General features: G+C 52.3%; 1 protein-coding gene across 2 annotated transcripts in view; it reads left to right on the top strand.

Moving 5' to 3' along the window:
• Window positions 1-10,657, top strand: part of GPD2 (glycerol-3-phosphate dehydrogenase 2) — a 48,035-nt gene extending 37,378 nt beyond the window's left edge. For both annotated transcript variants that reach the window (XM_074547748.1, XM_074547749.1), the window contains exons 10-17: window positions 853-987; window positions 1,231-1,406; window positions 1,871-2,002; window positions 2,762-2,920; window positions 3,685-3,797; window positions 3,875-3,953; window positions 4,054-4,152; window positions 7,583-10,657. In XM_074547748.1, the coding sequence (XP_074403849.1) occupies window positions 853-987; window positions 1,231-1,406; window positions 1,871-2,002; window positions 2,762-2,920; window positions 3,685-3,797; window positions 3,875-3,953; window positions 4,054-4,152; window positions 7,583-7,705 (1,016 nt within the window). In that variant the 3' untranslated portion in view covers window positions 7,706-10,657. The remainder of the gene's footprint in view (window positions 1-852; window positions 988-1,230; window positions 1,407-1,870; window positions 2,003-2,761; window positions 2,921-3,684; window positions 3,798-3,874; window positions 3,954-4,053; window positions 4,153-7,582) is intronic.
• The last annotated feature ends 1,238 nt before the right edge of the window (window positions 10,658-11,895 follow it).

Below are 11,895 nucleotides of genomic sequence, written 5' to 3'. Positions count from 1 at the left end.
ACAACGGCACTGCCCATATCACCCCTCGACAGCCCTGCCTCTGCTGCCAGAGCCAGTGCCAGGGTTATCAACTTCCACAGGCTTGGACACTTTCCAGCTGCTTAATTACAGCGTCACGCGTGCTGCTTTCTGTAGTTTCATTAGTTTATAAACCTAATACAGGGTCTTGTGTCTGTGATTAACACTTCATTTTGGCAGCTTGAACACGCTGGCAGAGCACATTGATTTCGGAAATCTATTCCGTGTTCTTTGGGGGATGTGTTTTACACCCTTTTAGTGATTTTTCAATTATCGGTCATTTGAAAGTTGTATTAAAACATGTTCCAAAGACTTCAGTATAAAGCAAATTGGTAACTGCACTTAGGGTGAAGGCTGTGGATAAAGATGGCTTGTCAAGAGGAAATCTTGGAATAATAACCTTCAATCTAGAGGAAAAGCTTGGAAGATCTGAAAGGAAATGTTATACTCATGTAACGAACTTTATTTTGGTTTATAAAATATAGTGTAAGGACTGTTCAGATTCACTGGGAAGAATTTTCCTGGAAAGGGGGGTCAGGCTGCAGCTGCCCAGGCAGGTTTGGAGTTCCCATCCCTGGAGCTGTCCAGGGAACATGTGGATGTGGCACTCAGTGTTCTGGGCTGGTGACAAGGTGGGCATTGGTACCAGCTGGACTCGATGGGCTGGGAGGGCTTTTCCACCATCACTGGTTGTGGGATTCCATAGCCCAGCTTATCCCGGGGCTCTGGGGGTTGCTCAGGGCCGAGCAGGCTGTGGAGCACCCTGGCAGTGCCCACTGGGAGCTGGGCACCCCTGGGCTCGGGCTGGCCGTGCCTCAGTGTGGCTCTGCACAGTGAGAAGAGGAGATGTGCTGGCAGCCTGGAGCGGCATCCGGCCCCTGGTGACCAACCCCGACTCCAAGGACACCCAGTCCCTGTCCCGGAACCACGTCGTGACCATCAGCGACAGCGGCCTCATCACCATTGCAGGTACTGGGGGTTCCTTGAATACAGCTCTGCTGGGATTCCCCGGGGTGTTGCATGCAAAAATCCTGTTCTGTGGGAATAATTCTGCTCCTGTACCCAAACTGCTCTGTCAGTGGCAGCGGGACTGGCTTGGAGCAAGCCTGGCAGCAGTCCTGTGGTCTGTGGAATACAGAGATATGTCTGCAGGGTGTAAGAGCCTGTATTCGTGCTGCTTTCCCCAAATAACGAGGTGAGCCCTGTTCCCAGGTGGGAAGTGGACGACCTACCGTGCCATGGCCCGGGACGCCATCGACGCGGCCGTGCGCGAGCACAACCTGGAGGCAGGCTCCTGCAGAACCATGGGGCTGCTGCTCGAGGGGGCCCAGGACTGGAGCCCCACGCTCTACATCAGACTGGTGCAGGACTATGGACTGGAGAGTGAGGTGAGCCCTGCCTTCCTGCCTCAGGGGGGCTTGCTCTTCTCCTAAATGAAACACCAGCATACCTCGGGCAAGGGTCTGGTGAGCCCGATGAGAGCTGGGGCAGAGATAGTTCTAACAGAAATAGAGTTAGTAATGGTTCGTCATCTTCCCCTCTTTCCTTCCTCCTAATCTTGACCGTTTCCTGCAAAAACTCTCTGACTCGTGGGGTGTGTGGTCCCTGGAGCCCCCCAAGCTGTGCAGCAGCGTGATTGCTGTGTGGCGGGAGAGCTGGGCTGTCAGGCCTGGTGGCACAGACACAGCAGGGCAGTGCTGGTCCAGCCTCCCACAGCACTGAGCTTCCTCCCACACTGCCACACTCCAACACCCTTGGCAGGCTGTTTGTTATTGGGGATGAGGGAATGGTCAAGGAAAATGTGTCTTTTATGTGCTTTCAGAGCATGCTGGATTTATTTTCCTCTCCACAGGTGGCTCAGCACCTGGCTTCCACCTATGGGGACAAGGCTTTTGAGGTGGCCAAAATAGCCCAGGTGACAGGGAAGAGGTGGCCTATTGTTGGGAAACGTCTGGTATCTGAATTTCCTTACATCGAAGCTGAGGTATGTGGAAAAACCGTGTCACCTTCTGTGATTCTGTCCTTGGGACGAGCAGGCCAGTGGCTCTGAAACATCTGCTTGAGCCCTTTCCTTTGAGGAAACCAAAGGAAATTTTCTGTGCCTGTACCTGGAGCACACTTTGTGTATCGATATATACACATATGAATATATCTGTGCACAATTAAATATTTATATAGTGCCTGTTTTGTACTTCATGTACAAATATTGGATCCCAGATGGGTTCTATAAACTGTCCCAAGGAGAAGGGGCTCTCCCAACCGTGTCTGGGGCTCTGGGTGCCATCCCTGCTGTCCCTTGCCCCCAGGTGGGTTCTGTAAAATATCCCAAGGAGAAGAGGCTCTCCCAGCCCTGCTGAGGGTCTCTGGGTGCCATCCCTGCTGTCCCTGTCCCAGGTGGGTTCTGTAAAGTGTCCCAGGGAGAAGGGGCTCTCTCATCCTGTTGTGGGGCTCTGGGTGCCATCCCTGCTGTCCCTGTCCCCAGGTGTGTTCTATAAGGTGTCCCAGGGACAAGGGGCTCTCTCATCCTGTTGTGGGGCTCTGGGTGCCGTCCCTGCTGTCCCTGTCCCCAGGTGGGCTCTGTAGAGTGTCCCAGGCACAAGGGGCTCTCCCATCCATGTCTGGGGCTCTGGGTGCATCCCTGCTGTCCCTGTCCCCAGGTGTGTTCTATAAGGTGTCCCAGGCACAAGGGGCTCTCCCATCCATGTCTGGGGCTGTGGGTGCATGCCTGCTGTCCCTGTCCCAGGTGGTGTACGGGGTGAAGGAGTACGCGCGCACGGCCGTGGACATCATCTCGCGCCGCACGCGCCTGGCCTTCCTCAACGTGCAGGCTGCCGACGAGGCCCTGCCCCGCATCGTGGACATCATGGCCAAGGAGCTCAACTGGAGCGAGCAGAAGAAGAAGGTAAAAAGGGCCCTTTTCAGCTCCAGCTGCTTTGTTTTGCTCCAGGAGTTTCTCTGTTAAGGATGAATAGAGAGCTACAAGTGATGTTTTATTCCCGGCAGAATGGGTCACTTGGTGCATTTCATTCTAAAGGCTTTATCAAATGGCTGTGAGATGGGTGGGGATTGTCCATGAGATGGGGGGGGAAAGATCTGTATCCTGTTGCTCCCCAGCCTTAGAAATGAAAGCAGGCTTGGCATTGCTGTCCTATTCCTGTCAGTTATTTTGTTTTATTGACACTTTTCAACTGATCTGCCTCAGCAAAGGAAGCTCCTGTAACCATAAAGAACCTGCCTGGTGTTGAGCTCCCTGATTTTTTTTCTGATTTTGGACAGCTGAGTCCAAGTCATCACACTAAAGATCACACTAAATCATCATCACACTAAGATATCAAATGGGAGAAAAATGACAACTTGTAGGCCTAGCCTAAAAAGGCCATTTCTCTCTGAAAGGGACAGTCAGACTGTGTGAGACTGAAGGTGTGGATGCACCTGAAAGCATTCACACAGAAATTGGAAGTCTTTACTAGCATGGATACCTTTTGCAAAGAGTAAAAAGTGCCTAAGTTTAACTTTTTGATACTTCTCAGCTGCTATCTTCTTAATTTTGGGACCTTAGAAAAGTATTGGTTAAGTGAAAAAACCTAATTGTAAAGTACAAAAAATAAGTATCTGCGTAAGAACTTGCTGTTGCTCAGATTCTCAGGTTTTGTGTTTTCATTGTAGGAGGAGCTTGAAACGGCTAAAACATTCCTGTACTATGAAATGGGCTACAAAGTGAAAACAGATCAATTGACAGACAGCTCTGAGATCAGCCTGGTGCCTGCAGACATTGAGAGGTGAGTGGGGCAGGAGGGCTGCCCGTGCTGCTGTCCCTGCAGCGCAGGGAGCCCTGACGTGCAGCCCCTCCCTCCAGGTACAAGAAGCGGTTCCGCATGTTTGACAAGGACAAGAAGGGCTTCATCACCATCCTGGACGTGCAGCGTGTGCTGCAGGTGAGCTGCCCCTGCTCCTGGCTCCCTCGGGGAGCAGCCTGCTGAGGGCTGAGGCCAGGCTGCTGAGCTGAGCCCCCCGTCCTGTGCTCGTTCTGTGCAGAGCATCAGCGTGCAGATGGACGAGAACACCCTCCACGAGATCCTCAACGAGGTGGATCTCAACAAAAACGGGCAGGTGGAGCTCAACGAGTTCCTGCAGGTGCGTGCTTCCTTTGGTTCCAGGAAGGGCTGGTTTCTGAGCAGCACACAGCTAGGGAGCTTTTCCCCTTGCTTGGGCTGGGCTGGAGACCAGGGGAGTGCTCCTGTGGTGGTGCAAGGGGCACACGGAGCATCCTCAAGCGGCTCAGAAATTCAGAAAAAAATGCTTTTTTTCCCAGTCAGACTCAAAGAACAGGTCCAATTTACAAAGTAGGCCCCAGTCCAGACCTGAATTTGGCATTTTAAGCCCAGAAATGCTGTTTAAATGTATTTAAAAGGATACAGGTGTGCATTGGAAGGTTCACGGCACAGGTGTGCACACTGGCATTATCCACAGCTGTTAAGGGTTGTTATAAAAATGAGTAAACTAAAAAACTGAATAATAAACAACTGAATAACCAAGTATTTATAATTATAGATAGTAATATAACCACAATGATAAAAACCTAAATAACTAAATTATAAATTGAATATTATAAAGAATGAGCTTTGTAGTTAGAGCCCATCCCAGGCCCTATAACCCATTTTAATTCCTGGATTTGCTAAATTGTGCCAGCTTCTCTGAAAAAAATGACATGCATCTGCTTTTTGGGGGACTTTAAAGCAAGCCCAAGGGTGCTTCCTTTGCATATGCAGTTTGTCAGCTGGGCTGGTGTTTGAGGAGTCTTTTTTGGGGTGGTATTTCAGAGCCTGCTGTGTCTCCCCTGCCTGGTGGCAGTGATGAATGCCAAACAGGAGAGAAATTAATGCTGGGGATTTTGGTCAATGTCAGCCCTTTCTTCACTGTGTCAAGTTAAACAAACAAGATCAAGGCAAAGGAAATGGTAATTGTCTCTCTGGAGATGAGCTGGGGATAAGAGCAGCATTGTTGAATCTAAATGCAGAAAATTTTCACAGGTTGTGTCCAGCATTAGCAAAAAGGAGTATTTATTTGCCTAAAATGCAGCAATTGAGCTGAGGGGCTGTAGTGAACTGGGGGGAAGGGGAAAAGCCAAACTAAACAAGCCAGGGGGAAGGAGAACCAATGGCTTTGGGAGTTTATGCTGACCTGTTCAAATGGGAGAGAGCAGCCCAGCTGGGTTCTGGCTGCTGGAAAGGGACACCCTGGTACCTCCACTGGGGCAGCCCAGCCCTTTCTGCAGGGCTGAGCTGGGGTTGGGTACATTGGTTGGGGAGCTGAAACAACCAGTAATTGTTGTTCTGTGGGGTTTGGGGGCGTTCTGGGGTGTTTTTGCTGGGCTGAGCAGGCTCACCAGGGATTGCCAGCCCTACATCATCCCATACAATACAAAGGCTTAGGAGTATTTCAGGGTTATTTGTGCAAACCTATGTCACTCTGTGGCTCCTGCAATGTCCCAGAGCAGCAGTGATGGGGATGCCTTGTTCAGGCTGCCCCGGAGCAGGGGCTGGGCAGAGTCCCAGAATAAAGCAGGGATTCATTCCCAGCATCTCCTCCATGGATCCACCTTGGGCAGCACCAGAGCCCAGCCAGGGCTGCACCCAAGATGAACCAAAACGGCCCCAAAATGCACGAGCGCTCCCGGGCTCTCTCCCTGGGATCAGTTCTGCTCCATTTGCACCTTGCAGTTCATTGTCCCATCCCAGCTTTAGCCCAGGCAGTCCCACCCTGCTTGTTTTTCTCTCTCCAGCCCACGGGGTTTGTGCTCCTGGGCTGAGATTTGGGTCATTTGTCCTTGGTGCCCAGCTGGAGCAGGAATTGTTTTGTCTCCTGCTCTGTGCACAGAGCTCAGCAACGCTGAATGTGAAGCTCAGAGCTGCACACTAAAGCAGCACAGAATGTGAAAAATATAAATGCTAAAACCTGAGGCATCAGTGGCCCTGCAGGGCTGAGCCCTCTCCTGTGCCTTGCACTGCTCCAGGGAAGCACTCAGTGCTAAGCACGAGGGTGCCACTGAAATGAACTGGGGTTGCCATGGAAGGAGCAAAATACATTAAATGTTTGTTTAATTTTTTAATGGATCTGTTAAGTCAGTGCCCAATACTTGAGTGTTTGCTTTCTGAAAACTTTCAAGTAATTGCGTTTGAGCGTAGAACTTGTGCAAGCCCTGGGCAAATATTTGTGGAGGTTTGTGTTGGAAAATAGAGCAGGTTGTGCCTGGGGGCTGCTGGCCTGCAGGTGGGAGCAGAGCAGGGCTGGCCTGGGCCACCTGCACGGTGCAGAGGGGCCTCAGAGGGCTGGCAGAGAGGGGCCCTGGCATCCCCTGGTGCTGGGTGCCAACTGGGGCAAACAGGAGGGACAGGGAGCCTTGGAACTGCTGGTAAAGGCAACCAGCCCATGTTCCATCAGGAGGAATCATGGCATACCAGGGTGCTTTGAGTGGGAAGGGTCCTTAAAGCCCATCCCATTCCTCTACAGCACATTGCCCCAGGCTCTGGCAGGCTGGTGGCCCGGGAGGTGACTGGGCAGGGGGCAGTGCCTCTGCTGCTGGGAGATCCCTGTCTGTGCACAGGTCAGCTGCAGGTGTAATGAGCAGCTTTTCCCATGGGGGGAAGGAATCTGAGGGATTCCTGCAGTCCGTGGGAGTAAGAAATTGCATTTGGCAAGTGCCAATTGCTTCCCCAGCGCTCTCTGCAGAGCTGGCTGCAGGTAATTCCAGCTCTAATGCTGCCTTTATCCATGGGATAAAAAAGAATTAACTAAAATCTTAGCACTAGTGTGCTTGCACTGGGAGAGAGCAGAGTCCAGCTTCCAGGACTTAGAAGCAAATTAGTTTTAAAAGTCTATAAAGGAATTTGGATTTGAAAGAATTGTGGGAGTCAAGTACAGTGTCTCTCCAGAGACAGGCATGTGGGTGGAAAGGGCAGGTCTGGGATCAGTGATGGATCAGGAATCACGAAATCCCTGCATGATGTGGGCTGGGAGGGACCCTAAAGCTCATCTTCAAGCTGGGGCCAGGGACACCTTCCACTAGATCAGGTTGTTCCAACTGGCCTGGGGCACTTTGGGGATTCAGGGGCAGCCACAGCTTCTCTGGGCACCCTGTGCCAGGGCCTGCCCATCCTCATGAGGACCAATTTCTTCCTAAATGCAAAAAAATCCTGAATTGTCTGTGAGCTGCATCCTTCAGATATTGCAAATAACCAAAGAAAACCTGTGCAGCTGCTGGGCTTTCCCACATTCTGAAATGTCATGGAGGAGCCCCAGTGATGACAGTTGTCTGCCCTGCTTCCAGGTGGATCCTTTTTGGTACTTGCCCTCCTCCTGCCATCCAGGCCTGTCCAAAGCAGTCCCTGATAGCCCTGGGGGTGTGGGTGAGCCTGGGCCAGGCTCTGGGGCCGCAGTTGGTTGGGGTTTGCAGGTTGGGGATGCAGGTGGGTGTGGGTGTGTGTGCGTGTGTGTGTGTGTGTGTGTGTGTGTGTGTGTTGGCTGCAGTGGCAGCCCCCCAGTGACACTGTCCCCGTGTCCCCAGCTGATGAGTGCCATCCAGAAGGGCCGTGTGTCGGGCAGCAGGCTGGCTGTGCTGATGAAGAGTGCCGAGGAGAACCTGCGGCGCCAGGCCATCCCCGTGGACCGCAGCGGAGGCGGGCTCTGAGCTCTGAGCTCTGGGCGGGGCTCCTGGCCCCGGGCAGCTCTCCCAAGTGACTCTGGTGCGTTTGTCCTCCTCATTCATGGTCTCCTTACTGCCCCGGGACGTGCCTGGCTGGGCTGTGCCGCAGGAGCTCGGCAGTGCAGGCTGCAGGGCTTGGGGGCACGCTCAGCACGTCCCTGGCCATTCACCTTTGTGCCGTGCTCAGAGTGAATCCTGCCCGGGCCATTCTCCTTTGCAGCACCTTCACCTTCAGAGCACCCCGTGCTCAGAGTGGATCCTGCCCCAGCCATTAACATTTGCAGCACCCTCTCCTTCAGAGCACGCCGTGCTCAGGGTGAATCCTCCCTCAGAGTGAATCCTCCCCCAGCCATTAACGTTTGCAGCATCCTCACCTTCAGAGCACCCCGTGCTCAGGGTGGATCCTGCCCCAGCCATTAACATTTGCAGCACCCTCTCCTTCAGAGCACGCCGTGCTCAGGGTGAATCCTCCCTCAGAGTCAATCCTGCCCCAGCCATTAACGTTTGCAGCATCCTCACCTTCAGAGCACCCCGTGCTCAGGGTGGATCCTGCCCCAGCCATTAACATTTGCACCCCAGGTGAATCCTGGGTGAATCCAGGCAAGTCCTGCCCTTAAACGCTCTGAGTTCTGCAAACACAAAACCTCTGAGCTGCTTCTGCCTCTTCACCAAGGAGCAAGAGAGGGGAAGCTGTGTTCTGGAGTGCAGACACCATTCCAAAGGAGCAGACCCAGCACTTCTAGGGGTGGGGATGGTGGAGACCTGTCCTGAGCCTGCTGTGGGTGGTGGGTTTGCCCTGTTGTTCCAGTGGCCGCTCAGAAATTGCAGCTGGAAAACAAGACACCTGGATTAATCACCCGAGGTAATAATGTAGCTGAGAGCTGGGCACAGCTTCCCTTCTCCACTGTTAACACAAATAAACTGCCTCTAATAAATGGCATTGTCTGCAGGTGGTGCTTTGTGCAGTGAAATAAAGGCAAAAGGTGTTTTATGCTAAAAAGAGCTTCAAGTTTGGGGCAAACCCTGATGCTCTGTAGGATGGGGCAGGTTTTGGTAGCACAACATTCTTGAATGTTAATTTTAAAATGCTCAAACACAGTGAAAAAACAAAGCGTGTGTTTTGCATCCTGCTAACTTTTCTGGAAAGTAAAGCTGGTTTTCAGCAGGCTAAATGAAAAACCAAAGCATGGAGCCCTCACTGGAGCTGTTTCCAGCACTGCTGTACCTGCCTGCTGTCCTCCTGCTGCTGGGCTGGGCTGAGATCAGCTGGGACATTGCTGCTGATGTAGAACAAGGCAGGGAAACCTGCTTTGCTGCTGGATTTGGCATCTGCTGTATTCCATGGGTAGAGCAATTTCCACCTCAAACCAAGCTTCACTTCCCAGGGGTCAGAATTTCTGCTGGAGTAAAATTTGATGTATTTTACTGGTATCACCACGTCCACTGATGGAAAATAGCATCCATCAGGGATGCCCAAAAGGGCAGGAGTGAGCAGCAAGGATTCCTTGGATGTTTTAACAGGGAAAATGGCTCCAGACACAAATGGAGGTGCTGGGCACTGGTGGGATGTGGCACAGTGAGTGCAGGTGCTGTCTCTGGCTGCAGAAGCAGAGCCCTTAAAAAAAAAAAACATAAAACATTTGGGTGTTGAAAAACAGTAGATACAAAAAAAAGGGTAAGACTGACCTAAAATGAGTTCCTAAAATGGTTCAGATGTTTTTTGCATGTTCAGTTTGTTTTTTGATGCAGATGTTGTTCAGGTTCTGGCTTTGTGCTTCGAGCAGGGGCTGAGGAAGGGGGAGTTGGCACATCTGGCACCACAAGGACCTTTCAGTGAACAAAGGGGCTTGTTTGTTCCTGTGGCCCTGTAGGCTTTTCCTTTTGAGCTGTGTTCCAGAATGTTCAGGTGAGGGATGGGATGTGTGTGTCCCAAACGCACAGTGACAGATCTCACACGTCCTGCAGGATGGAGGGAAATGAATGTACCACACACTGGCATTGTGGCTCAGTGGGCCAGGGAAGGGGTTCAGGATTCTGCTCTTAACAAAAGTGTGAGGGGAAATAAAGTAAAAGTCATGAGATCTTTTCCAGGCCACGAGAAGAAAAAACTATTTCCAATGTTGAACAGGTTTTTTGTAAAGAAAAAATATTTTCACTGTAGAACAGCTTTTGTACAGTTTAAAGAGAAATTCTCCACCCCTCTCTAACTGGCATTGTTAAAATAATAGCCTGAACTTCCCTGGAAAGCAGGATTTCTGTGTTGCACCCAAAGTATGCTCTTTGCTCTCTTGTTTTTATATCTTGCACCTGGCCTGTGGCTGTGGGTTCCCCTGGCTGTGTGTCCCTGGACATGGATTGCCCTGTGTCTGGGCACTCGTGTCACCTCCTGCTCCCCTGCAGAGGCAGGGACCCTGCCCGTGTCCCCAGCAGTCCCTGCCAGCTCCGTGTCCGTGTCCCCTCGTTGTGCCTGCAGGAATTGGCTTTGCTCTCTGGGCCCTGTGATGTGCATGCACTGTGGGAACACTTGTGAGGTGTCACTGCCTTGCCGTGCTGGGGAAGCAGGAGTGGGGCTGTGTGTGTGAAGGGAGGATTCCTGGGGTTTCTGTGGGAATTTTGTATTGTAAATAACCTGTGGGGAGGGGGATCCCTGCAGTGTTTGGGTGTATAAATACGTGTACAGACACACTGCAGGTTTCCACGTGGCACTTAGGTTTGTTGTCAGGTTCCTGTTGCAGCCTGGGCTGTTCAATGCTGTGTTTGAAGCTGGGTTGTCATTTTTATAACTGTCTTGGTGTTTTCGTGCCATTATTTATTACCTTTGATATCTGGAATGAGCCGCATGCGTTTATTGAGCAATAAGAGGATGTATTTAATGTGCCTTGTTTTTAACTGAGTAAGGACTGAAAGCATGAATCAATAAAAGTGGCTAAAAAACTTCCTTTTGCTGGCAGTTTGTTGTGGCAGTGCAAAAGTCCCTCGGAGTTGTCCCGGGGAAGTTTCTGTGGGAAGGAGGAGGTGGGGATGGGTGGGTTTGGGAGCAGGACCCGGGTTTCCCATGCTGTCCCCTCTTATCTCAGCACTGAGTGCTCTGCAGTGTGGGACTGAGGAGAGAGGAGGGAGTGCAGCCTTGGCCCTGCAGGAGGTGGCAGTGGCAGGTGAGGAGTCCTGCCCTGCCCTTGGGGCTGCAATGGCAGCAGCCATTGGCTCTGGCCAGTCCAATATATGCATTTATCTCCTGGATTTTGGCTGCCAGCCCGGAGCAGCCCCGCACACAGGAGAGTTTGATCCTGGCCCAGATCAGCACCAGGGAACAGGGGAGATCTCCCAGCCCCTGTGGGTCGTGTTCCGTGTCAGGTGAGCCTGGGCTGCCTCGTGCCAGGGGTGCTCCAGCAGAGCAGATCCCCTTTCCCAGCCAGGGAATCACAGCACAATCTTCACATCTCCAGATTATTCCGTGGGTTAATGCACACTTGTAGCAGGGATATGGCACAGCTGCCACGGAGCTGTGCTGGTGCACAAGCAGCTCCCTCCCCCTGGGAATGAAGCAGAACGGAGGGGAACCACAGAGATTATGGATTTTCCCCTAATCCACAGTGTGTAAGTGGTAAGGCAAAGAATGTTTGCTGTGACCAGCTTTATCCCAAATATTTTGCAGCACCAGAATTGCCTCGTGTCAAGCTCCTGCCTTTGCTGCTGGAAGGCACAGGAGCTTGGGGCTGGTCCCTTCCTGTGGTGTCTCCCTAGAATGGTCACAAATTCAGATTTATGGTCCCTGGTGTGGCTGCTGCGGCCTGGTCTGAAATGTGATGGGCAATACCAAAGCAGCATTAATATCTGGGTGTTCCTGTGTCAGCTGGGAGCTGATGGCAGCTGTTGGGGACAAGGCCACCCCTGGGGCTGTGGTGCTGGGACATGCTCTGCTTCAGGGCAGGAGGGCCTGTCCCGCTGTCCCTGCATGGCCCAGGTGAGCTGTGTGCGGGGCTGGGTCCCACAGTGCCCAGGTGAGCTGTGCTCCCCATGCAGGTGGGATGTGCTGGGGTCACACACAGTGCCCAGGTGAGCTGTGCTCCCCGTGCAGGGATCACACACACCCCACAGTGCCCAGGTGAGCTGTGTGCAGGGCTGGGTCCCACAGTGCCCAGGTGAGCTGTGCTCCCCATGCAGGTGGGATGTGC

Source organism: Zonotrichia albicollis, chromosome 10, assembly GCF_047830755.1.
Source record: "Zonotrichia albicollis isolate bZonAlb1 chromosome 10, bZonAlb1.hap1, whole genome shotgun sequence".
Classification (NCBI taxonomy): domain Eukaryota; kingdom Metazoa; phylum Chordata; class Aves; order Passeriformes; family Passerellidae; genus Zonotrichia; species Zonotrichia albicollis.
Note: the sequence above shows the minus strand (reverse complement) of the source record. Positions and strands in the feature narration are given on the sequence as shown.